General features: G+C 44.4%; 1 protein-coding gene across 4 annotated transcripts in view; it reads right to left on the reverse strand.

The window, feature by feature from the left end:
- Nucleotides 1–350: 350 nt before the first annotated feature.
- Nucleotides 351–25868, reverse strand: part of SNPH (syntaphilin) — a 112471-nt gene continuing 86953 nt past the window's right edge. For 2 of the 4 annotated variants that reach the window (XM_069243301.1, XM_069243302.1), the window contains exons 3-5: nt 16498–16704; nt 7730–7879; nt 655–3580 (exon numbers count right to left, since the gene is read on the reverse strand). In XM_069243301.1, the coding sequence (XP_069099402.1) occupies nt 2350–3580; nt 7730–7879; nt 16498–16704 (1588 nt within the window). In that variant the 3' untranslated portion in view covers nt 655–2349. Of the gene's footprint in view, nt 3581–7729; nt 7880–16497; nt 16705–25868 lie in introns of all 4 variants that reach the window. The other 2 variants (XM_069243303.1, XM_069243304.1) reach the window with 2 other exon arrangements.

Consider the following 25868-nt stretch of genomic DNA (forward strand, 5'->3'; position numbering starts at 1 on the left):
CTATAATATTCACGGCACGGAAACTCACTCCATGGTGCTTTGCAAGGCATAACCTTTACAAAACATTTTTGATCATGACTGTAGTAGTCCTAGGACAATGGGGTCACCTCCAAAATGCTCTTTCAGTCTACGTCATCTCTGGGTCCCCACACTAGGTTAGTGGGGACCCCAAAATAATAACCTCTTCCACCACTCAATGTCTTTTAAGCTTTCTCATGGTTACAACCTTTGTTTTACAGCCAAGAGAAGTTTTGCTTTAAAGGCCTTGTTTGTGGCTTGCTAGCCCTAAAAACCCCCTTTAGGGGCTAAGTAAATGGTTACAATGCATCACTTTATCCAGTTTTGTTTTTAATGGGGATATCCCCTCCAGGGGCTAACAATATGGTTACATGACCACATTTCTTACAAATGATATTTTTGTTATGGTCCCCTTTAGGGGCTCTTTTGAGCATTACAATCTAATGCCATAAGTTTATTTCTGATAAAGGTTTATATGATTGTATATATTTTAATAATCTCTCCTTATTACAAATATGACCATAAGTCAGGCCAACTTAACATCCTTATTACACATTGACTATTTGAACACTCTTGATATGTTTGGGTGACCATTCTAGTTTATTTCTCCTCTGTGGCTGTCTTGTGTCTTTTTTTGGTGAATTGTGTTAGCCAGCCAGCATATCTGATGGTGGGGTGGTGACAGTGGTATTCTGGTGGAATTAACATGGCAGATTTAAATTAGGATGCTAAAAGGCAACATTTTCATTTTTGGCTGCACGTAGAGGAAGAACGAAAATGGAAGTGCTTTAGTTATATACAGTGCCACTACAATTGTATAGCAGGAAAAGATTATGAGGGAGGGTTGACCAATTTATGTGGCAAGAAAATTCCAGTTATGAATTTACAACGTCAATAGCTCTAACTCAAGCAAATGCTCGACCTATTGCATTGCAAATGCTTATTATTCTTGGCAGGCAGAAGCAGATCCATGAAATTTTGCAGGTTTGATTGTGATGCACTCTTGCGTGCTAGGTAATGGAAAAAATAGCTCTACTGCTGAGTCCATACCTTGTATAAGCAGAGCTGTAGTCACGGTGGCATACTCCCCAAAGATTGAAGTCCAACAAGGGCCAATGTGCTTTTTCAGATTTCAAGTTTGATATCCATTTCTTTGCTTGGAACAGGAATAAAGTTCCTGGTTTCTCTCCTTGGGGCTAGGAGTGCTTTACCTCTTCAAAACACACCAGTCAAATACTGATTCAGACAGTTAAGAAATGCAAACAGGCTTCGTACATCAGGCCCTTAGTTTTTTTTTTTTAGGTAGCACGTATGTTTAAAAACCTAAGGTATAATGTATTCCCGTTTTACTCACACCGGTTGTTCAAAAGAGGAGCAAAGAGTTTTTTTCTGAAAGTAAAGGCAGGTGCTCTCTCTGTGCATTGGGCCAGTCTGAAATTGTGGCCACATTTCATTGAATGAAAAACAAAATAGTGTTCAGATACATGTAGTGATGAGTGTCTCATGAGCCTCAGCTCAGAAGATATATTTTACAGTCCGAAAATGTCACAGACATGATTTGCAAGGGGGACCAAAAAGGAGGCACTGAACCGGTTGGGTCTTCACAGACTGGTTAGGGTGAGGTCGTGGCTTCACCGTGTCATTACAATTCTGGGGACCACTAGTTGTATTGTGCCCTAACTAAATAAAAGGACAACCCAAAAATCTCTTTGTAATCTGAATGGTAGCATGCCTGCAAAGAAGACAAAGGGCACAGGCTGAAGTGCATATTTGGTAGGCACTAGCATTATAATTTCATTCCATTTTCAGGGAGCAGTAAGTGTCGGGAGAGTGCAAGAGAAGAAGGACTATAAGTACATTTCACAGTTAAAGAGATAAGTTCAAGCCTATATCCAAAAGTCACTCAAGCCTCCTTTCTTCACCATGTCACCTCTCCTCTAGATTGCTTGAACGCACAAACAAATTACTATCTGTGATTCACACAACTTTGGAAACAAAAACTGTAACTGAACTTGAACATAGAATCTGTCTGCAACACACATATTTTACCATCCAGAGAGTACCGAAAGGCCTCGAGTGACAATCAAGGCCCTTGTGTCAGCACCGACCATCATACCAGATTGGCAACTGTGCCAGTATGTAAAATAAATATGTGTGTAGATTTTGTACAATCAGTGGTCAGAACACAAGTGGTGCCGTGCGAGTGCAGTATAAGCATGTGCAATGATGTCAGCCGCTTGCACAGGTGGTGCCACCACTGGCAAGGCCTTAGTCTGTTGTAAGATCGCTCATTATGCCAGTTACAGCGTAGATAATGAGATGAGTTTCAGGTCAGAGTTGGCTGCTGCTGTTATTACTGACTGGGCGGCAGCTTATTTTGCGGAGGGAGTGCAGGGCTACAGTGCAGCAGCCACGCATCAGGGAGCTGATGTTGTAGACTGGTTGGCCATGTCTGCGCTGGCTACGACAAAGCCAAGCCACTGTGGGTACCAAGGGCACCACAATGGCCAGCAGGTCCACGATGAAATGTGGGCTCCAGAAGCTCTTGGATGCTGCTGCTGCAGGAGTATCCTGGTCTGCCTCCTTGACATCTTCCTCCATGTTGTACGTGGCACTGTCCATGTTACCTGCAGGAGGAAGGACTGAAGAACCTGGAGTGGAAGGATTTCGACTGTCCAGTTGGATACAAGGTCCTGTTTCGTCTTGGCTTGTTACCACAATAGTGAAGTTAGAATCAGTTGGAAGAACATCCCCCACTGTTTTAACATCTTGCAGTTGAGGGGGACAAATTGCACATGGATCTTCCATTTCTGAAACCCATAGAGATGTAGGGCTACCAGGGCTGCCTGCCTGGGATTGCTTCACTTTCTCAAGAATGGTGTCCAGATCAGGCTGATAGTGCACAAAGTCTGTCTGAACAGCCCGCTCCTCCATGTTCCCAGCCTGAACGCCAGCCTCTACACAGAGAGGCATAAGTTTTTCATAGGATAGGCTTTTCACGGAGCTCGTAGGAAACCGGGAGCCCAAGAAGAAAGAGCCCTGGAGGGACCCTTCATCTAGGCAACAATCCACACCAGAAGACAGTAAACTGCTTTGGTCAAGGAAGTCAGTCCTGCTCATGACATCATCGTTGGCTGCAAATCCACTGTCTGCTCCGTCTTCGGCACATATGCTCTGAGAATCACCAGCATTCTTGTCTCCTCCTCCATGATCACTCAGTTTGGTATATGTGGAGCTGCGTGTCAGTGACCTTGCAGGTGAACCACCGGCAGATCCACCTGCTCCCTCATCTTTTACAGCACCATTCTGGGCAATCTCCATGCTATGAAGGAGGGTCTCCAGCTTCTTATTCTGAATGTTTATGTCTACAAAGTATTTTTGGATTCCTTTGTCCTTCTCAGTCAGGTTACTCTTCACAGTGTCAATGACCTGCTTTAGCTGCTTGATCTCCTTGCTGGCTTCTTTTAGAGCCAGCTGGGCCTCTATGCGATGACATTCTTCCTCAATCCAGTCCTCTTGCATCCTGGACAGCTGTAGTTTCAGGTCATCTATCTCTGTATCCCTAAAGAACACCCAAATAAGAATGGTGGGGAGAGAAAAGGAAGCAGAGAATGAACAAATTAGAGGAAGGAAACTGAAGGAGAGAAAGAAGAACTTTAGAAGCACAGAGACAGTGGGCAACATATGAGACATACACCCATCATACAGGGACATGAGTGGTTCCTATATAAGGCTTTGATTTTAAAGTGTGATTATCATTTTGAAATTTCTTTCATGGAGTCAAAGTGACCTTGGGTGTATGAAAATTTTGATATGCATGCATCTCATATCATGATATGCCCTATAAATCTAAAAAGGAGACAACAAATGGTTTATTTACTTGCATGCATCATAAAGACCATCTCTCCTGCTGATCTTCAATAGTGAATTTGAACAATGAAGAGTGCATAGGCACTAATCCCCCAATAAATTCAGTGCTAGATAATGAATAGGAATGTAGATCTGGAAAGTGTCACACCATTTCCTACCCTGTCCTGTTGGGGAGGACATTTGTTTAAAGAGACAGACACTAACAGTGAGCAGTAAACAATATTCAACTACATCACACCATATCCAAAACTCACGTAAAAAAATTAACGAGTTGTCTTTCAGTGGACACTCTTTTTACCTGAAGATTTCACTTTTTTAATACATCAGAATGTTTCTGATACAACTGTTGGAATTGGCGAGTGAAGGAAAGTGGCATCAGAGAATAAGCTACAGATCTGCTGTGCATTCAGCGTTCTAGCGTTCAGTCTGCCTTTTAACCAAATAGTCTGCCACTATCAAAATGCAGTTCATCAGTGAAGCGTGGATGTTCCCAAAAGCATCCAAGCCTGAGGTTGTATAACAAAACTGGTGCCCATAGTCCTGCAAACCCAATCCATATGGTCCAGGCCAGACCTCAAAATATGCTTTGTTGCCTTATGGCAAACCTGTATTTTGGTGCAAAAGAATTACAGAAATCTTTCAGAAGAACACACAAAAACAATCTTTCCATGTCCCAGAGGACATTAGTGTGGCGACCTAAGTGGCATACCTCAATTAATGATGGAAGTGCAAGTCTAGCCAAAGAGAAGACTCTCTTGCCTCTAGTATCTATTTCTTAGATCCTCTATTCAATGGTGAAGTGGGAAAATAATTTAAACTGGCTTGGCTATTAAAGACTATCAGAAGTAGGATTCTGCATCAGGATCGCTGAATCACCTAGTGCAGGCCTGTGTCGTAGCACAATAGGGTGACTATCTGACAGGGTCGAACAAGGTTTGAACCAGGCCAGCATGAGAGGCACAATTATGGCTTCGCTAAATGGCAGTAAAAGATCTGAAATAGACATTCGAAGCTCCAGAATCTAAGTCAAAAGGTTAGCCTTACTTTCCACAGTAGACAAATGTAAATCTAACACCCCTGTGCCTCTAAGTACCACCACTAGAAAATAGGCACTTTTCCCACTCAAGGGCCACAAGGTGGAATTTATGTCTTCCTCTGGCAAAGTGTTCAAGCCACTGGCATTTTGTAGATGAAGATGTAAGCCAGCGTAAGTGTAATGAGAGGGAACAAGTTCCCAACCGCCTCATTTTCTTAATTTTGGGGAACTTGCTCAAGGCCACAAAGAGCATCAGAATCCGAGCCAAAGACGACATCTATCCTCCTGAAATACTGCCTCCGATGCAATAGGACAGGAGGAGCAACATCCTCATCCTGAGGTTGTGCTGTGTTGATTGTTCAGTGCAACATGACACGCTGTAGCCAGTTCTGGATCTGCAGTTGGAGTCAGAGCAGAATCCAACACTGGTATCTCTGGTACCTGTGTTGACTTGGGAACAAGAGTGCTAGCATGTGGCAAGGGAGTTGAGGTGTGGCATTGAGACGAAGATGGAATGGGACGACCTGTAGTTGGGTGTCTGACCGGAGGCCAAGGGATCCATGAAGGCCAAAGGCATGCCATAGGGCTTGAGAGCCATCTTGCAGAGTTGCAGAATGGCTTCCTCGAAAGCGATCTATATTTTTTTTTAACCTATACCAATTATGATCTGGGGTAGACTTAGAAAATGTACAGAACAATTGTGAGAGTTCTTGCACTTTCTAAGAAATATTGATTCATAGCAGCCTAAGTCCTTAACATCCTTAGTCTCAATTTACAGCCACCCCAAACAAACAATTTGATACAATCATTTATTTTAAGTAACACAGTTCCAGGAATTAGAAGATGAAGCTTAATGAAAATGCAGTTCAATGTGATGGATGTCGCCGTTTTCCATCAGCTCTTTTCCCGGTAGTGACAACTGTTGTTTTGAGCATTGCAGACTGTCACCGTTTGTTTTTGTCCTATAAATAATGAATGCTACCCACAACCATATCAAGGCCCCTCGCCAACTATGCTTCGTATTTAACTTTTTCAGGGAGCCATGCAAATTGATGTGGTGCCATTGCTGCTTGTGTTCTGATGTGCGTCACTGGAACCATTTCACATTTGGCCCATAATGTACATTGTTAAAGTTTTTTATGGATAGAATATATGAGATTAAATCACTTGAAGGTTATCACCTACTACTGTGCTTCATGTAATTTTATTGAAAATACTAAAATATTCAAACATGCACATTATACATAATAAAACCTTCAGAGTGTTATACAGACCATCGAGGGAGGCCCATTATCCTGCCAGGGAACGGAGACTCTGGCTTTGTTTCTCTGGTAGAGAACAGCCAGCCATATTTATAAATCCAAGCCTGCTTTGAGGGCATCTCTAAAGCAGGGGTCGCCAACATTTTGTGTAGTAAGAGCTAATTATGTTAAATGAAATGATTACGAGCTACTAATATTGTTAGTGTTGCAGGGCTTTAAGTGGTCCGGGTCCTGCCAGTGCTCAGCATCATCAGATCTAAAAAGCCAGTGCTGAGACAAATCCCTATCAGGCTCTCCATTTTGCCCCCACCCTCAGGGTGAAAAAACAATATTAACTCTGCAGTTGCTTTTGATGTAACTTCAAAGAAACTCGTTATTGTTCTTTCAAAGTCTCATTTCAGAACTGACGCTTTTTCAATATTTTATACAATGAAGCCATTGTTGTTGCTCATTTATCTTATGCAACTAACAACCACTGACAACGCCAACAGTCCTGGGTTGTTAGAGGTGTACTGTTACTTGTTGTATTAGATATCTGTATGCAATGACAGAAAGAAGCACAGATACCAGTCGGGCAGCACACTGTGCTAAGCACATACTTTTAGCTTATGTGTTATTAACCCATGCCCTTAATTACATTGACAATACCCCTTTGAGAGACCCTCCAGTTTTTTCATCCCCCCCCCCCCAAGCTCTGTAAAGTTGTAATAGTTACCCTGTCAGACAAGATTAGTGGCCACCTATGCAAGATTACTAGCAGTGATCACCTAAGAGCATAAGACAGTGATGCTAACAATAATATAAAAAAGATGTTGTCAATTTGGAAGCCTATGCAAAGGTAATACATAGCAGCCATAGGTCTAGTGCCCCTGGCACGAAAGTGATATTAGTATAAAGTCTTCCCACGTGATTGAATACTCAAAAATCACCTATAACTAGTGTTTTAGACATTCAACCTTTTTTTCTCCAAACATCAGCATATAAATTATGAAATGCATACACTTTTGTCTTGAATACACCATTTTGGCATTGATACACTCATTCAACCAAGAAAAATTATAATTTAGTAGGCTAGGATGCACACAGGAGAGCTTCCTGCAGGTAACCGGAGAGCTACCAATGCTCATGAGCTACACGTTGGAGAAGCCTGCCCTAAAGCTCTCAGAACAAACATCAGAATAGCAATTGCTCTTTAGACAAATAACTTTGCTGATCAAGCACCACATTTGTTTCGCCTACTTGGCAAATGTATTTGTTTCTAAGTATGACTCCCAAAGCTGAAGTCTGATAATGAAAAAAACATCAACGGCCCCTACGTTCAGGGAGTTTTTTTCCTGAGGGTCAGAGAGTTTATTAGATTATGACCACTTGTGGCTGCCCATCCTCGTATAGCGATTCCGGTCAGGGTCATCTAGTGATGGTTGCCACCATGGAAATGGCGGGCGGCTTTCAATAACTGGTGTCCAGTGGTGGACAGGTCATTTAATTCTGTTTACAAAAACAAGCGTTCTCCATGCACCTTGCAGTTTCACCCATCACTCACCGGTCTTGCAATCTGTCCATTGTGTCTTTCAATCGGGCCTTCAGATGCCGGATGCACACCTCTTTCTGCTGGAGAGGTGTTAGATACTGCTCCGGGGTGGGTGGCTTTATCCCATGGTTCTCACTACAGAGGTTGTATTTAACAGGACGCCTGAAAACAGAAGGCATTCATTAGCTGATCACTCCTTGAGAAACAATTCTAAAACCAAACCGGACAGAGCTCACCTTCCGCTTTCTTCGAGGGTTGAGGTTGTAGAAGCACATCAGTAAATGGATTCATATTTTGTGGGCAAATAATATTCAACGGCAAGGACAGCCCAATATTCCAAATAGTAACTGCCAGAAAGCATAAGGCAAATGGCTGGGTCCACATGGACCTCGTTTGGGGTTGATTAGTGCGTAATGACGTTAGTGAATTACTTAATGGGAGATTTTATGCTTGGCAATTAATGTTTTTATTTACAGAAAAACAGAAGGAGGTGGTGACATGCAATAAATGAGTATTTACACATTGTCAAGCATGGTACAAGTGAGGTGAAAAGGGAGCATGTATACTGCATTATTAGACCTGTTGTGCAGCAATCACAAAACAATGTTTCACAAATTCCACTTTTATTTTAATAGATATTAAAGTATAATTGGATTATAAGTCAATCTGACTGTAGTCTGCAGCTACAAGAAGGAAGTGCAGTGATGAGAAGCTAAAATGTGGAAGAGCAGTAGAGATTGAAAAGGGAAACCGAACACAAGAAAGGCTGCCAATGCCTCTTAGTAGGAATAAATGATTACTTATGGCAGTTGTTCTCTGGCATAGAAACACCTTTTAGATCTCCACTCCACTAGAACATAAGTCGTGGACGAGAGTGGACCCTGAAACACTTTACCATGTATTTAAATTAGTAGGCACTTGCTGATCTATGCATTAAGAGATAGATGTCTGGGGTGATTGAAGCCATCTTGGAAGTGTTATTCCCAGAGGCAGGCTTCGTATCAATTTCTTCTACTCCATGGGGGAGTCTAAATCCTTATATGTATGTGCCAGGGCTGTGTCACTTGATGTCATTGGAATCTCTCTCTCCCGTGACCAGGCAGGATAATGGTTGGTACTTTGCTCTTTTGATGTTCCATGCATGCTCCCAGTTTGTGATGACTACGTTTCGTTTATATGTCGTAGAAGTGCAGGTAGACTTTGGACTGATTTCCCCAATAGCTGGCAACGACAGAGGTATAAAGTGAAGCTTTGCACCCTATCACATGGCCTAAGGACTATGAGTACCAACTTGAGTGAATCTAAGTTTGCATCCTGACTCTGTCTGGAGAACTTGCCCACTGAGAGGTAGGACAGAGGCTGTACTTTTCCTAGATAGAGCACTGCTACCCCAGCTATACCTATGTTCGAGCACAGGAGCCTATAACAAAGTGTTCAGAGATCCTATTGGCCTAAAGGCCACTTCTGGTTCCCCACAACTGTGTGTTCTAGTGAAATGCTGTTTGCTATTTCACACGGTCTGGAGGTAGGCTGGTACGATTTCATGAGACAGACAGTTCAGCTGCAAAGAAGCAGCATCTTTTGGACCCCGTTTAGTGGGCCACTTGAGGTGAGAGCAGCAGAAGAAAATGCTTTGAGTTCCAGATCTGTCTCAACCATAACTGGGCCATCAAATGAAGATGACTGAATTTCTGTACTATCTTGCCCAACTATAGGACTATATATACATCATACAATTTAACATATTTATTATTTGATTTCAAGCTTTCTTGCACAGCACTCTAAAGCCTTTTGAGGGAACATGATTCGGGTTTTATAAAAAAATAACTAAATATTATTATAAAAGTGTAGTTGAGTGATCACAAGACGCATATAGATGTTGCATCATTCTATGGAAAGAATAGAAACAGGTGCATATGAACCGATCAACCAGTACAAAAACAACATTCAGTTCAAACAAAAGTGGGCTAGGTGGGTCGTTTGGTGTTGAAGAAGCTATTTAAAACCACTCGGGAGCTACAGGTGTTGTTTTCTGTGGGACTTATGCCTATGATTTTTGCTGCTTAAATTTGATTAGTTATAAATGTTCTTGAACTGGTAGACCCTGTGTACGAAGCACTGTGCAGTTGTTATCCTGGTATTTGACTAAACTAAATTTGAATGTGTTTGCTGTAATGCATGAGGGTTGATGGGATTCACTCTACGGGGGTACCTGATTCACTCTGATATCGCAGATGCTTCTGAAGAAAATTCGTTTTTTTGCCTGTAACTGTAGTTCTCCAGTATTAGTATCTTTCATAGATTTCCCTGCTTGAATCATTCCCCATCCTCGAAGTGGGAGTACCACATTACCATAATAAAGCAGTATGTATTACCACCATAGGTCCTAATGACAATTAACAGTCACTTTAATAGCTTTTTTTTTTTAAAGGACCAAATGTAAACTATAAACATTGAGGCGACAGCACCCTGTAGAGTACTCCCAAGAGAGGCTGCATCCCTCAGATTTGAGCACAAGTGGTATAACATCACTCGAGATGTAAGGTGACCCTCTCAGGGGAGGAGGGTGGGTCGCAAGTGAATCTATGAAAGATACTAATACTCAAGAACTGCAGGTACAGGTAAGTAACTCATTTTCTTCTTCAATATTAGATCTTTCTTAGATTTATATGCTTGAATCAGAACAGCAAGCAGTTGTTGTAACTGTACCTTGAGGCAATATAAGTACTCTTTGAGGATGGTGGGTAACAAATAGAAATATACTACATGTATGTCTCAAGTTTAAATCCTCTAGACATGATGAGACAGGAATGCAGTATAAAACAACACTATATGAATGTATACCTAAATACCAATACACACCTTTAGGAACAGAGGCTCATTTTATTGGAATAGCTGACTTAACACTACATGTCCTACAGCCGCATCACTGTGGTGCCCGATTCCAGGCAGTAGTGCTGCATGAACGTGTGGGCGCTCTTCCATGTTGCACCACAGCAAATCTTTTCCAGTGGCACGCCTGCAAACACCGCAGCCGAAGTGGACACTGCTCTTGTTGAGTGTGCTCTGGCTTTGAATGTAAGTGGTTTGCCCACCTCTGAATGGCAAAACTGGATGGCAGCAGAAATCCATCTTGCAATAGTCGCATTTGTGACAAAATTACTTTGTAGAGTTTGTCCATATGATACTAAAATTTGATCAGCTTTATGAATTTGCTTCTTATGGTGCAAATAGAACTTAAGACATCATTTGACATCCAGAGTATGGAGAGACTGTTTAGCTCATGTAGCCATATTTGGGGAAAAAGTGTGGGGTATGATAGATTAATTGATATGAAATTGAGATGGGACCTTGGGAATTAATCTTGGATTTGTTCTGAGAAGTACATAATCCTCAGTGAAATGTAGAAAATGTTTCTGCATTGTCAAAGCCTGTATTTCGCTGACTCTTCCGCACCCACAGGATTGGATGTAGTGTCTGTAACTGGTACCCGGTGCAGGTCACTGTTTACGACTTATGTCTCTACCTTGGGCGGGCTGCTTTCGGCAAGGGCCTTGCTTGGTAGAGGCAATTGCAGGAGGCTGATGGTACTGCTGTTGGGAGGCAGGTCTGTATTGGGACTGAAAGGGCTGGAACTGTTGAAAGTGTTGGTATAACTCTCTACAAGTGGAAAATCCCCTTACTTGCACCCTCCGAAAGGGCAATTTCTTAAAATGAAGAGTGCAGAAGTACCTAGCTGTGTCTGTGTCCGTTTTTATTGCTAACAGTGCCTCATCTATGTGCTTCCCAAAAAGCGTTTCTTCGTCATAGGCCATATCTAAAACTTTAGATTAGACTTCTGGCCTGAAAGATGTGGCTTTGAGCCATTCTTGTCATCTCAGGACCGCTGCTCTGGTGAGTTGACGGACGTCTTTGGAGGCGATGCCCAAAGCACAATCTATCACCTCAGAGATGGTGAGCTCTCCTTGCAGGATTTTTATTTCTTCTGCTTTCTTATCCGCAGGCACAACGTCTATAAGACTGCTGATATCTGACCACATCTGCCAATCGTAGGGATGCAGGATCACCAGAGAGTTGCCTGCTTTTGCCATAATGGCAGACATGAAGGAAAACCTCTTGCTATTATTATTTTAAACGTCTGCCCTCTCTGTCTGGTGGTGTAGAGATGGGAGCAGAAGGGTTGTTGGAGAAAAGTTGTGCAGCTTGTGAAATCACAGAATTTGGCTTGGGATGACCTGGGAGGCAAGCGGGGAAATCTTCCTGAATTTTAAACTTTTTGTCTACACAGGGTGTAACTGTAGCTACTGTAGCCGGGTTCTTCATTATTTTTATTCCCTTTTCCCAGATGTAATCAATGATGGGTTAGCTGTAACTGATTGTCTTGATGGAAGTTGGGAGGGGAAATCTTGTCGCTGCTCTGTCCATTAAGTTATGTAACGCCCCAATGTCTTTTGGGGGAGAATCTGAAGGATGTAGTGGTTGAGGAGATGTGGAGATGAGGTAATCATCCCATTCATTTTGTGGAGGGTGACGTTCTGGTATCTCTCCTTCACCTCTTTCATCCTCCAATGAAGATGGGTCTTCCCTTGGTAGTGCCACTATGTTTGACAGCGGTGTCATCCTGGGTGTCAAAGATGGAGGGTTATGTCTTAGTGCAGTCGGAGAAGCTGGTTGAGGTGATATTACCTGTTGCTCATGTTGTGGTTCAATGAACCTTTTTCTGTAGTCTTGCAGCATAGCTGCAAGTTCTGGACAAGCCATATGGGTAACTGTACATCATCACGCCTTAGTTGCGAAAGATACTGGTATTGTTCATAATGTCTCTTTGGTGGTGGGGCATTGTATTGGTGGTAGTACTGCTTTTCCTCTTCTTCTACGTAGTTGTCATCCTGACACTTGACTAAAACTCAGATGGACTGTGTGCAGGTCCAAAAGGCCAGTCGTCATCCGACTCTTCCATATCCAGTAAATGATGTTGAGGAAAAGGTGAAACTTTACTGGGTGATGTTAATTCTGGTGTCACTGTCTTTCTTGTGATTTTTATCACCATTGATGGACCTGTTGACGATGCCGTCGTTGATGTTATTGTTGCCAGCATCGATGGGTGGAATCCTGGTGTTGTTTTCAGTGGTGTTGCTGTCACCCGTGGCGTCGACACGGTTGCCATCGACAGTGTAGCTGTTGGTGTCAAAGCCGACGGTGGCTGAATCTTCGTCTACGAGATTGTGGGTGAACGGCTGTCTTCGTTCTTGCTGACTGTGGCCTCGTAGGTGAGACGGTGATGACCATTCTCAATGACACTGCCGTCGACAGTGATGTCGTTGATGGTGTTTTCATGAGAATTTTGGGTTTCCTCAATGATGGTTCCCCAGTCTTCCAGTTGCGGCTCGCACGATGGTGAAGGGGCGGCGCGGTGCGCAGGAGGGGGGATTAACAGGGGGAGAGATGGGGGGATTACATTAAGAATAAATAAAAACACTTACCTTTGCTGCTGCCGTCGCATTCAGAACCACACTGCTCCTCTCCTCTGCCTGCAGGCTCCCAGCCTGCCCTGCGCCAATCCTGACGCTGCTCAGAGCAGGGTCAGGATTGGCTGGGGGGCGCCCTGGCTGGGTGCTCCCAGGCAGGCTCTCTCCAGCCCAGCAACACGGAGCTCTTTGCGTATGTGTGTTTCACCAGCCCAGGAAGGCTGGCCAAACATACATGCGGTCTGAGGGGGAGTGCTGTGCACTCCCCCTCATTACTCATCACCCCCGTGGCCCCACCCCCTTTCCCCAAAAACGATTATAAACAAAGTTTATTATAGTTTTTGTGGAAAAGGTTTGCAGCTGCCGCTGCTGGCGGCGGGGCGATGCTCCTCGGCCCTCATGGAGAAGCCACCCCTGCAGTCTTCAGAAATGGGGTGTCGGGCTGAGAAGAGGCCTCCTCTATGGAGATGTGTTTTCTTTCCTCTTTTCTCAGAGGGTCTTTATAGTGTGTCTGTAAGGCCTTTCTGCTCTCTTCAAATGTCCCTTGGTCAGAGGATCTTGCCCTTATTTGTGCCCTCTCAGAGGTGTCACTGTCTTCCTCAGAAGTGGTGGATTTCTGAGTTTTAGACTTCTAAAGCCACAGAAGTAGTCTCCCCTCTCTGTCTTTCAAGGACTTAGAAGAGAAAGTGCCACATATTTTGCATTCTTTTACCCGATGCTTGGGGTAGAGGCAATAAAGACAGTTGTTATGTGGGTTATCCACATGCAGTCGTTTTCTTTCACAGGTCTTGCAGGATCTGAAGAGACCTTTCTGGAATTATCAGATGTTTAGGCTACATTCTTTGGTTTGAGGAAGAAAAAACTGATTGGAGCTCAGGGAGACTCCCTTCACATGATGTGCAGGAGAAATTCTGAGGGATGCAGCCTCTCTTGGTCGTATTCTACAGGCACTGTTGTCTGATTGGTCACAGTTCAAGTTTGGTCCTTTTTTAAAAGGACATTTACAAGCTATTAAAGTGACTGTTCATTGCCATTAGGGCCTATGGTAATGATACATACTGCTTTATTATGGTACTGTGGGATTTCCACAATGGGGAATGATTCAAGCATGTGAATCTATGATCCAGTACTGGAGAAGTCTTACTTCCTTTCTATGATTGTGCTGAGGTAAGGAAGATATGAAATCAGCCATTATTTTAAGGTACCTAGTACTCAAAAGGTGTTTTCAGTAGAGCCTGCATAATTCAGGTTTCAGGACGTCGGTCACTCGAGAAGGGACATTTTCACAAGCATCAAGATGTCCAGAGTAAGCAATGGAGAGAATTCCAGGACACATTATGCTGTGCATACTTGTGCAGGCAAGCTGAATTTTAATTATTTAACAGTTCTATTAGGCATGGACTTGACCTGGAGGTGGCAAACTACGTGATGAAAAGCATTACATTAATCCCAGAAGCATTTAGAAATATATATATATATATCCAAAACAATTATGACATTTAAAACATGGATAAAAGTAGAAATGACGCAGAACACCATAAAACAGTCTGTTCCATGTTTGTGCTCCTAAAATAAAGGTCTTCAGCTCTTTTTTTAAAATTTAGTACAACAGGGCAGAAAGATAGCTTTACTGGCGTAATGTTTATAAAACGTTTGGGAATGTATTTGCTTTCTTAAACTTGACAGAATCAAGAAAGGCAAACTTACTCCAAAGATTTCTGAGTCCCTTAAACATGTTAATAATATCAGCCAAAAACCTTTGGAAACCATATAGCATTGCATTAAAATTAAAGCTTAGCATCCAGTAGGAAACACTGATGGGCTCTTACACTGCGTGTGATGAGATAGAATTTGTTGCTCTTATTGTCAGTCTGATAGCACCAGGGAGCTCAGCTAACAAGGATACTAGTAGGTAGGAGACTTTAAGCTTGGTTGCAAGTTTTACGTCATCATCCGCACCTCTGAGTTTCAAGATAAGTAAGGGTGAGAATAGAAGGGGTGGGCATCTCCCAAGAATTGGAGTGGTGTTGCGCGCATCACTAGGTCTTGCGGATTGTCGTCATTTTGGACGCCCAGGTTATCTATTCATCTGGATTCTCGTTATGCCTCGGACTTAGTCAACAGGCTGAAGTGCCCACCTCTGTGCCATAGTTTGTGGGCGTTGCGCTTAATGCAGTAAAATAACTGCAAAAAACGCAAACAATGAGATAACAATATAACGCACTTAATAATGAGCTGATAAGTAAAATAAAGCTTAATTTATATTTACTAAATCATGTAACGAAGCAAACATCATGAGCAGAAGAAGGCTTATTGGGCCTGAGAATCTAAACCACAATTCTCCTTGCAGAAGTGCTCACATCTCAGAGACACTTGGCTGGGTCTCTCTTTGATGTCCATTGCAGTAGGAATGCATGGAGGTAAAAAGGTTGGGGAGAAGCTTGCACAGAAGGGGAATCTGTGTGGCTCCTTCCATGGCATAGCACAGAGGGCCTAATGATAACATTTAGGGGGTCGTGGGCTGCTCAGCTGTGCCACTCGCATGCTGCCAATGGCAAGTATATGAGAAGGGTGGAAGCGCACCCAGCATAAACCAGAAGGCCCCAACAGGCAGAGATCGTTTGTTTCCAGATGCCTGGGACACTTCTGAGACATGGCGGTAGGACAGTAAGAATTGTGTGGCTGCCCACACTCCTATGGCTGCACGTTACAGCTTCATGGCTGGTTTTCGGGCAGTGCGACTGACTGGTGCGGCCGCACTGGGCGCTGACCTGGAGGGAGGACACTGACCTCAGGGGGCGCGCTTTGTTGCGCAATAACTTTCGATTTAAAAGCACCTGCTGCAGAGTTCCTTGTGCTTTCAGGCAGCAATAAAAATGTCAAGATAACTCTTGTGATTAATGTTCCTGCTAAAGAGAGGGAATGGAATTTTGCCTGGCGCAGTTTAGATTCGCAATGACGTAGCTCAGAGGGTTACTGTGCCTGCTGCAAAGAACAGATCTATGTTTTATGTGAATAGCTGAGTGGATTAGTACAGCCTGCCTTTGCCAGCGCTTTAACACAAATGGACACAAATGGAACGTATACGAGGAAGTGGCTATTGACAGATGAGGGGCACCTTTGCAGGGTGGTAGTGAGAGAATCTGAGGAGATTGTCACACCGGGCGCCACCAGCTCTAAAGCCGGCCCTGTACAGCTGGTCCTCCTACACCAGCACCATGTGCCCTTAGAGCCTCAAGCCGCTAAACCAGGGTACAATTGCTCTAAAAAGAAATCATGCAGCGCGTGGGCCTGGCACGGCCATGTCTTTACCTTGGAGTAGGGCTGCCGTCACTGCCCTTGCAGGAGCCGGAGTTGCTGCTGCTGCTGACCGAGGAAGTGCAGAAGGTGTCCCGCATGCTCATGGTTGGCGACGGCCGCCTGGGGGCAGGGTGAAGAGGCAGTGTCTCAGTCTGAGAGGCAGGCAGCGTCGATGACTTAAAGAACGAGGCAAACCCCTTCTTCCCATAAAACCCACGACTTCAAAACCACCACGTAAAAAACAAAGACAGGCAAAATCACGCAAGATAAAATGTGCAACAAGGGACATCTACAAACGTACAAAATCACAGAGCAGAAACCAGTTTACAGAAGCAGTAACATGCAAACCTTCAACCAGTCCCATCCCCTGTTACTCCAGTCCCCTTCACCAGACTTTATAACGAGGAAACGAGCGCGGAGAAGCAGAACAAGCAGTGAATGGTCGTATTTCTGAGCACAGGGGGTCTGTAAGTTGGAAGTGCAAAGGTGCCGTACAGTGGTGATGCCCTAACTATTTCTATTGTCATTGGATGTGTGGTTTCAATACTCTGCGCACTATGGAAGGAAGTTCCCGGGAATCAAGAGTAAAGGAACAGCCCTGTGATGCACTGCATAGGACTCATTCACAGACAAATTGGAAGTAAATCCGAATTCAGATCACCTTAAAAAAAAGTGCTCTTTGGAGGTAAATGCTGAAGAATGGAATCGTGGCCCACCTCTGCATGTGGCATCAGTAAAAGTTATGGCACAAGGCTGATGGCTGGAGCGGGGCAGAGTCTCCTTAGATTTGAATTTGAAGTAACATATTTAAAAAAGGGTTTTTAGAAAAGTAGATTTGTAAACCACATATCTACTACCATTTTACCAGGTTACTAATGAAAGGAAATTTTATAGCCAGTCTTGGATAATTAGCCTCCCAAATCAAACGGTTTAGCGCCAAAAATAAGGATTCCAAATTGAAAATGTGTTACTCATGTCGAGCAAGAAAAGGGAATAAAGAAAAGGCTGATGCATTTGAAGAGTATCCATATTCAATATCCTATTACAGGTACTGAGTTTGCTTCAGAACACATGATTTAAACTAATGGGATATGTAGTTTTATTGCAACAAACAATAGGCTGAGTGGCACACAGGTACCATCAACAGATCTTCAAATTAACCGCCTCTCGATCCTTGAAGCCAGCCACACTATGGTACATCAAACAGAGGAAAACAAGCAGCATTTTATTGCCTATAGTGCCTACGTGTCAGCCTACCCAGAGCTCTTAAGTAACATGTACTAGCATTATACAAAACTCTTAGACAGATAGTGCAGAGGGACAGCATAAGTGTTGGGTGCAATGGATGAGCTGTTCCTGAAGGCATAAAAATACAGGATATCTTACAAGGGGATTGGCTCAGTGTAGGAGGTAGTAGGAATCATAAAATAGATTTTTATTAACAATTTGGTAAACTTCAAAAGATTGCTTAGAGTTCAAGAGAGAGCTTAAAAAGAGCAGACAGTTTTTGAGACCCTTTTTAGGGTCAAGCGCAAAGCGCTCTGTCTCTGCTGTAATCTCTCTATGGGCTTGTAACCGCGCCCATGAGTTTGGTTGGTTCGTGAGCTTGCCTTTTAAAATTAGCTTGTTGTAATTAGTGAAAGGCATGCACACGTCATGCCTTTTCCGGTTTTTAGCCCTCCTTGAGTGCACCAGTTAACTACTGAAAACATACAAGGCTCCGTGTTTTTGTATGGTTTCGGGACTACTTTTTTCTATTTAATTCATATGCAGCGCGATCTTGCTAGGAAGTAGTAGAGCGCTTTGTATCACATCGACCCTGTTACATGGATAATTGCATTTTTGCCGATAATACTTTTGACTGCGAGCGAACTTCAGTTTTACTTTTTATTTCAATTTATGTGGCAAGAAATGTCAAGTTCAGAATTTACAATGCAAATAGCTCTTACTCGAGCAAACGTGAGACCCATTGCATTGCAAATGCTTGTTTAATTACTGCGAACCAACCAAAATAACAGTAAAAACACAAGCAACTAACTGGAATGCTGGAATGTCTGGGCTCATGGATCATCTTCATGATAATATAGAAGTAGAGATGAAAGAAGGAACATGTTTCGAACTGGATAAAGGCTCTTTGCTTATGGGCTTTATGTAATGCACAGGAAAATTCGACAATCTGAGGAACAAAGGGCCGGATCTAAACCAACCCTTAAACAAATAAGTCAGTTCAGAAACATTTGATTCGAAGTTGATCGCAATCGGACATACCTCATTAATATTCATGAAGCAAGTCACAAATTGCGACTCTCTCCGATTGGAGGCTGTCGTGCAGATGGTGGGCTGCTGAGGTCAGGAGATAACCATGTCTAAAGACTGCCTATTAAGTCTTTTTTTTTTTTAATGCAGCCTGTTTTCCTTAAAGGAAATGGGGCTGCAACTAAAAAGAAAAGTTTACTTTTTTGTTTGTTTGAGAGTTGGTAGTGCTCCCCTGGATCACTGGCTATTCCCCAACAAAATTTTTTCAAAATCACAGAGATGAAGGGGTCCTTAAAGGTCTACTTTCCCTTTTGTGAATGTGTTGCCACCCCAACTAAGGAGTCAGTAAAATTTCCCAGATTTCCGCCACAAAGCACTGATATATGAGACAATAAATCGGTATTTGGAAGGGATGCCTACAACCCAGCCCCTTCCAAATACCAAATCAGTATCCATTCGTAATCCTATTTTAGGAGTTAGAACACCTTTTCTGTCTGCTAAAATGGGATTATTTCATGGCAGAAAGCAATTTAACTGTCACAAATGCCAAATGCATTGGCAATCGTTAAAATGCTTCAAACATCTGGCCCTAAATCTATATATATTACAGTATGGAGGTTGCGCCTGTCTAGCTATAGTTAGGCCACCGTTTCCAAAGGAAGTGTATTTTTGTTTTGCTAATAAGTTTAGCACAGTTTGACGCAACTACACAAAGCATTCCAAAAAAAACAAACTTCATGTATTTCAGCTCCATTCTAGGAGTTTCAGGATGTTCAGTGCAGCAGGGGCCAAGAAAGGGCAGGGGTTGGGGAAGGGGGGGGAATGTCCTAATCATTGACTTCCCATGTTAATTCCCATAGGCCATGTCTGTCGCGGATACAAAAAAAAAAAGAAAAAAAACAGAAGAATGCAATTAAACCAAGTTAGCCAAAAGTTAAAACTTAATTTAACTTGGAAACCATGTTTTTTGATTTGGTGTAAATCAGTTCATCCATTTTTCAAGAAAACTGTGTTTAAAGAGTTGCTCGGTGAGGTCATGAAGGGGCTAAAAGAAAAAAATCGATATATCTGTACTGTAGGTGTACAAATATGCTCTAATTAGCCACTTTAAAGAAGACTAGCAACACTGACTCGCTGTCCACAACATGAACATATGTTGTGGTAGCCACTCCAGGACTCAGGGGTATGGTTCCTGCATCCTGAAAATGAATTAAAACAACATAGTGGGCAGGGTAAGCACACCTTGACACCCATTAACTTGTTTTTGTCAGGAGGGGGCAGTTTTCAAAGGAACTCCCCTTGATTGGCCAGCTGGCAGCCACTACAGGGATTTAGGGACATGGTCCTCACTGAAATACACTGATGAGAATGCCAAGTTGTGAGAATTATGAAAAGGAACACATACATATGGCACTAACTGATTTTAGTCACAATTTCAATAATTTGTTGATGATGCTTAACTAATTTTCTGAATACTAGTGAGTTCTTGGTTGATTTTATCATGTGGTATATCATGATACTCTGCTGGTATCTGATGAGTCACGTTTAATAAAAAAAAAAATCCTCCCATGATTTTCCCATTTAAATAATGGAAGGTGAAACACATTTTCTATAAGTTCACACTATCTTCCAAAGCCATGTGAAAATAAAGTCTGATAATTTGAGTAAAACATGAATTTCCAACAGCATCAGTCTTCAGTTGATTCCCCGATATTTTACTGCAGCTTCTAACACTGTTCTAATGAACAACTAGACTGCTAACACTATGTTTTTGTGATTAAAGTGTGAAGCCGTCATGATAGAATTTAAGCTGTAAAACGTAAAGCATTTTGTTTAGAAAGTAACAAAATTATGGGGCTATTTTTTGCCATAGAAATTATAGTTAGCGCTCTGCAAAGCCAAAATGAGGATACATTTTTTATGAGTTCTCAAATATCTTTCTTACCCATGTCAATACGTTATACTGACAAGCAGGCTAAAAATGTACTTCAAACTACAGCAGCAGTCTGTCTGTTATCTTCCCAGTGTTCTACTGCATTTTCCCAGTCTTCTAATAAACAACTAGAATGCTAACTTTCTGTATTTATGACAAACGTGTGGCATACCGGAAGCCATTTTGATGGATTCAAAGTTACAAAACCTAACACATTTCCTTTAGAAATGAACAAAAAAGAGGAAACTTTGTTACAGAAATTATGGTTAGTGCTTTAGAAAGACAGAAGGATGACTCATTTTCTATGCGTTCTTAAATATCTTCCACATCTAATTCTGTAAAACATTTTAAAATGCAGAAAGAACTATGGCCCTCATTATGACAATGGCGGTAAATCCCACTTACCGCTGCGGTGACGGCTACCAACAATCCTGTCGCGGATGCGAACATCCGTTGCCATATTATAACACATACACACCAAACCAACAGACTACTGCCACAAACACATATCTGCCAGTCCAAAGGTCAGTGTTAAACTGTCGGTACTACCACCCATACCATTACGCCAACAAAACAACTCCCACTACGTTAAGACCCACGAATCACCACGGAGGACATTCAACGTTGGTAAACCATTGGCGGTACACACCGGCGCAGTCTCAATGGCCACCCAAATACAAAACCACACAACATTGGCCAGTACCAAAAACACACACCTGACACTGATACACACACCACACCCACCCACCACAGCACTATAAAACACAAACCCACATTACCCACAACCTTTTACGAACACCAAAAATTGCCACGAGACAGAAACGAATATCACAGAGACAACTACACACACACACACCACAAACACCCATTCATCCGTCACTCGTCCCACACCCCATCACATCACATCACTCACCCTCCGCACAACACACACACACCACACAACACCCATGTCCCCACTAAGGCACTCCCGCTTCACTGATGAGGAGTTGCGGGTTATGGTGGAGGAAGTAGTCAGCTATAGCTGTTTGGAACACAATTACAGCAGATATCCATTACCAGGAAGATGGAGCTATGCCGGAGACAGGGTGAACGCCGTGGGACAGCATCCAACAACACGGGACGACATCAGGAAGAAGAGGAACGACCTACGGGGGAAGGTACGTTCCGTGGCAGCAAGGCACCAGCTCGCCATCCAGAGGACTGGTGGTGTACCCCCACCTCCTCCCCCACAGCTCACAGCATGGGAGGAGTAAGTCTGGGCAATCCTGAGGGACTCACTGGAGTAGCCGGAGGACTGGACACTGGTGAGTCAATACTTACTACTTATCATCCCTCCATACATGCATGACATCTCACCCCCTCACCCTGACTCCCATCATTCCACTCCATTCCACACAGTGCACCTACACATGTGACCAACCCCAATGAAAAAGCCCTGCATGCCATACCAATGCATGGACAGCCCTTCCAGCCCTGCGTGTACACCAATCACCAAAGCATGGACAGCATGGAGTACTAACAATCACACAATACATCACCATACTCAAACAAAGGTGGCAGGGCAACAGCCACGATAGAGGGGAAGGCTAGGGATGTACAATATGTCACAGACATGAAGCATAATACATCACTTACATCCCCACAGGTGCCCCAGCCAATCCCAGCAGCAAGGAGGTGCCACGACTAACCAGTCTCCCAACAAAAGATGCCCCCAGTGATGACAGTAACTCTGGACTTCTGGATGAACAACCAGGCCCATCAGGGACCACTGGTCAGTCGGCCACCTCACCCCAGCCCACTCCCAGTCCCAGTCCACCACAGAGCCTCCCCCTCAGTAACCAACACCACAGCAACCACCCAACATCCCCACACCTCTGTCCCCAGGACACGTCAATCAGCAGTGTGCCCACCTGTACAGGGACCCCAGTCCACACCTCACACGCTAGACAATCAGGGTCCTGGGGTCAGTGGCAGTGGGCACACCGTTCAGGGGACACAGGCACAGGGGGACAGGGACAGTCGGAGGTCAGCTGTGCGCCAGGGGGAGAACTGAATGCCATCCTGCTACAACCACATTGAAAACACCAATAGTCAGAGGAATGGTTAGTTCTACTGTCTCACCTGTGTGTCATTGGAAGTATTGACGTATAACTGATTTTCTATCGTCCACATCCTCATCCTCTGCCTCCTCATCCTCACTGTCCTCAGGGTCCACTGCAGCCACAGGGGCATTTCCAATCTCCTACTCTTGCAGATAAGGCACATGTCATCTGAGGGCCAGGTTGTGCAACATGCTACTACTGTCTGGCAGACCTTCTCGGGTGAGTAGCACAGGGATCCACCTGTCAGATGGAGGCATCTGAACCTGGCCTTCAGGAGGCTGGAGGTACGTTCCATGATATGCCTGGTTCGCCCATGTGCATCATTATACTGATTCTCAGTCCCTGTTATGGCATTCCTCACAGGCGTCAGGAGCCACAATAGGTTTGGGTAGCCAGAGTCACCTGAAGTATTGAGGGACAAACATTAGCCTGACACACTGTGTGTATGCCTCCTGAAGGCATACACCGACATGCATTGGGTGGGGACTCAGGCTCACCTATAAGCCACACCCTGTGCCTCTGTAGTTGTGCCATCACATTTGGGATGCTGCTATTCCGTAGGACAAAGGTGTCCTGCACCAGGGCAGGATATCTGGCAGTGACGTGGGAGATGTACTGGTCAGCCAGGCACACCATTTGCACATTGAGTGAGTGGAAACTCTTCCGATTCCTTAACACCTGTTCATTGTGGTTGTGGTGTTGGGGGGACAAATGCAATATGTGTTCCGTCAATCTCCCCAATAATGTTGGGTATATGTCCCATTACATAGAATCCTGCCTTCACAGTGGGCAAATCTTCCACCTGGGGGAAAGCAATGTAGCTCCACATGTGTTTGACCGAGGCAGACAAAGCCCTTGCCAGCACGATTGAGTACATTGGCTGTGACATTCCTGCTGCCAAGCCCACTGTTACTTGGAAAGAACCAGCTGCCAGGAAATGGAGCACTGAGAGCCTGCAGACGAGGGAAGGTACCAGTGCGATGACGGATAGCTGATATCAGATCTGGCTCCAATTGAGCACACAGCTCTGTGATAGTGGACCTGTCCAGTCTATAGGTCAGTATTGTGTGTCTGTCCTCCAGTGTAGCCAAGTCCACAAGGGGTCTGTACATGGGGTCTTGTCTCCTCCTCCGATTCCTCCGCAGTGGTAGGTATCTAAGGGACACAAAAGTAAGTAGGGTGTCACAATTTGAACAATGGAACTACCACCTCAGTGTACATAGAGCAGTAATGTGAAGGGACAATGGGAATAGCAATGTATGCTCAAATTATAGCAATGACGCAGTTCTCGATTATCTGTATGTAGTCCACCACCATAAAATGGTGACCGTCTGTCCTGTATGTAGGGACAGGTGGAAGTGAGGTAACTCCGCCGGTGTTGGACGTCATGGCGGAAGGCGGTCTTGCACCACCGTTCTATTCCTCATTGGCTAATATGTGGCTCTATGGAGTACAGTGGCCAATGGGGATCACCGGGGACGGTGACTGTGTACACTGCAGCGGACGTGACCACCATTTTCTGTCTATAACCTCAATTGATTCCTGACTTTCCACAGGACAACACGTACACTGCGTGTGCAGCTGTGACCTGTGTCTGGATCCTCCCTTGGCCCATGTGACCGGGGAAAGGGCCCCTGCCTTCAGAGGAGTTAGAGCACTTGGTGGATGGGGTCCTACCCCAGTATGGACAGCTGTATGGGCCTCCAGACAAACAGATGAGTACACCTTGGGCACGATGCATGTGACAAGGTTGCATGGAGATGTGTGTGCAAGCATTGTCTCATTTGGGGGAGTGGTATGTCTGGTGGTAGTGTACATGGTGTGCGCTGGGTGATGTGTGTGCCAATGGAGATGGAAATGGGATTTGTTGGCCATACGTGTGACAGGCTGGATTGTATGTTAATGGTGTCCGCCTGTCTGTATTACCGCTGCAGGTCAGGGCCCATCAGAAGAAGGGATTGTGGTGTGCCATCGCCAAGGACGTGCGGACCCTGGGGGTCTACAGCAGGCAGAGCACACATTACAGGAAAAGGTGGGAGGACCTGAGACGCTGGGCCCGGAGACCGCGGAGGCCCAGTGGAACCTGACCCCCCTGATGGTCCGCATTCTGGCGGTGGACTACCCAGAGCTGGATGGGCGCTTGAGGGCATCACAGCAGCCACAGGGGGATGAGTACAGTGAGCATAACAACAATAATTGGTCGGTGGCATGGGCTCCTGGTGGGGGGTTTTAGTTAGTGGGTGCCCCTTAATGCCAGGTCAGACATTGCAGCGTGATCCAGCTCCAGGGAAATGGGTGTATTGCAAAATCTGGTAACCTAGCTAGGGTGCATTCCATGTCAGACAGGGCTTAGTGGGTCCCCAGGAGGGGTGCAGTTAGCGGTGGTTGACTCTTATCTTGCTGTGGTACCTAGCCAATGGAATGCCAGTGCGATGCATAGTGCTCAATCCTGATCCCTGTGGGTGATGGTAATGTGTATGCCATCTGTGGTGTTGGTGCAGTAATGGACCCAGTGCTCCCTTTCTCTCTCTCCCCCATATATTCTTCTGTCAACCTGTCCATACGTGCATTAGCATAATCTGGCAGAGGAGCACGGGCACCGGCGACTGAGGGAGCTGCATCCCACAGGACCCAGGAGGCAGAGTCCACCGATGCTGAGGGGACCAGTGGGACGGAGGGCGAGGGGAGCACCACGGCGGAGACAGGAGGTAAAAACACTGACTCTGATTCCTTCTCCAATGGTAGCTCCCTGGTGGTGGCGGACACCTATGGAACCACCCTAGCTACAGGTGCAGCCGCCACCCCCTGTACTAGCACCGCCCTCCCAGTAGCCCACCGAGTTGCCCGTGCCCACTCACCCAAGAGGGTGAGGATCTCCCACATTGGTGGGATCATGCATTTTGGAATCACAAATCTCCACGTACAAAGTATGGACAAAGTTTGTTTATTTAACAAGCTCCCAACACGTCAATTCAATTTTTTTTTATTTAAAGGACGGTAAGGTGGTGCGATCTAATTGTTTTAATCGTTTCACCTTTAAATTATATTTTATTATTGAACTCGTGCGCGGCCCTGTGAGTCAACGCTTCTGC

Source organism: Pleurodeles waltl, chromosome 7 (genome assembly GCF_031143425.1).
Source record: "Pleurodeles waltl isolate 20211129_DDA chromosome 7, aPleWal1.hap1.20221129, whole genome shotgun sequence".
Lineage (NCBI taxonomy): Eukaryota > Metazoa > Chordata > Amphibia > Caudata > Salamandridae > Pleurodeles > Pleurodeles waltl.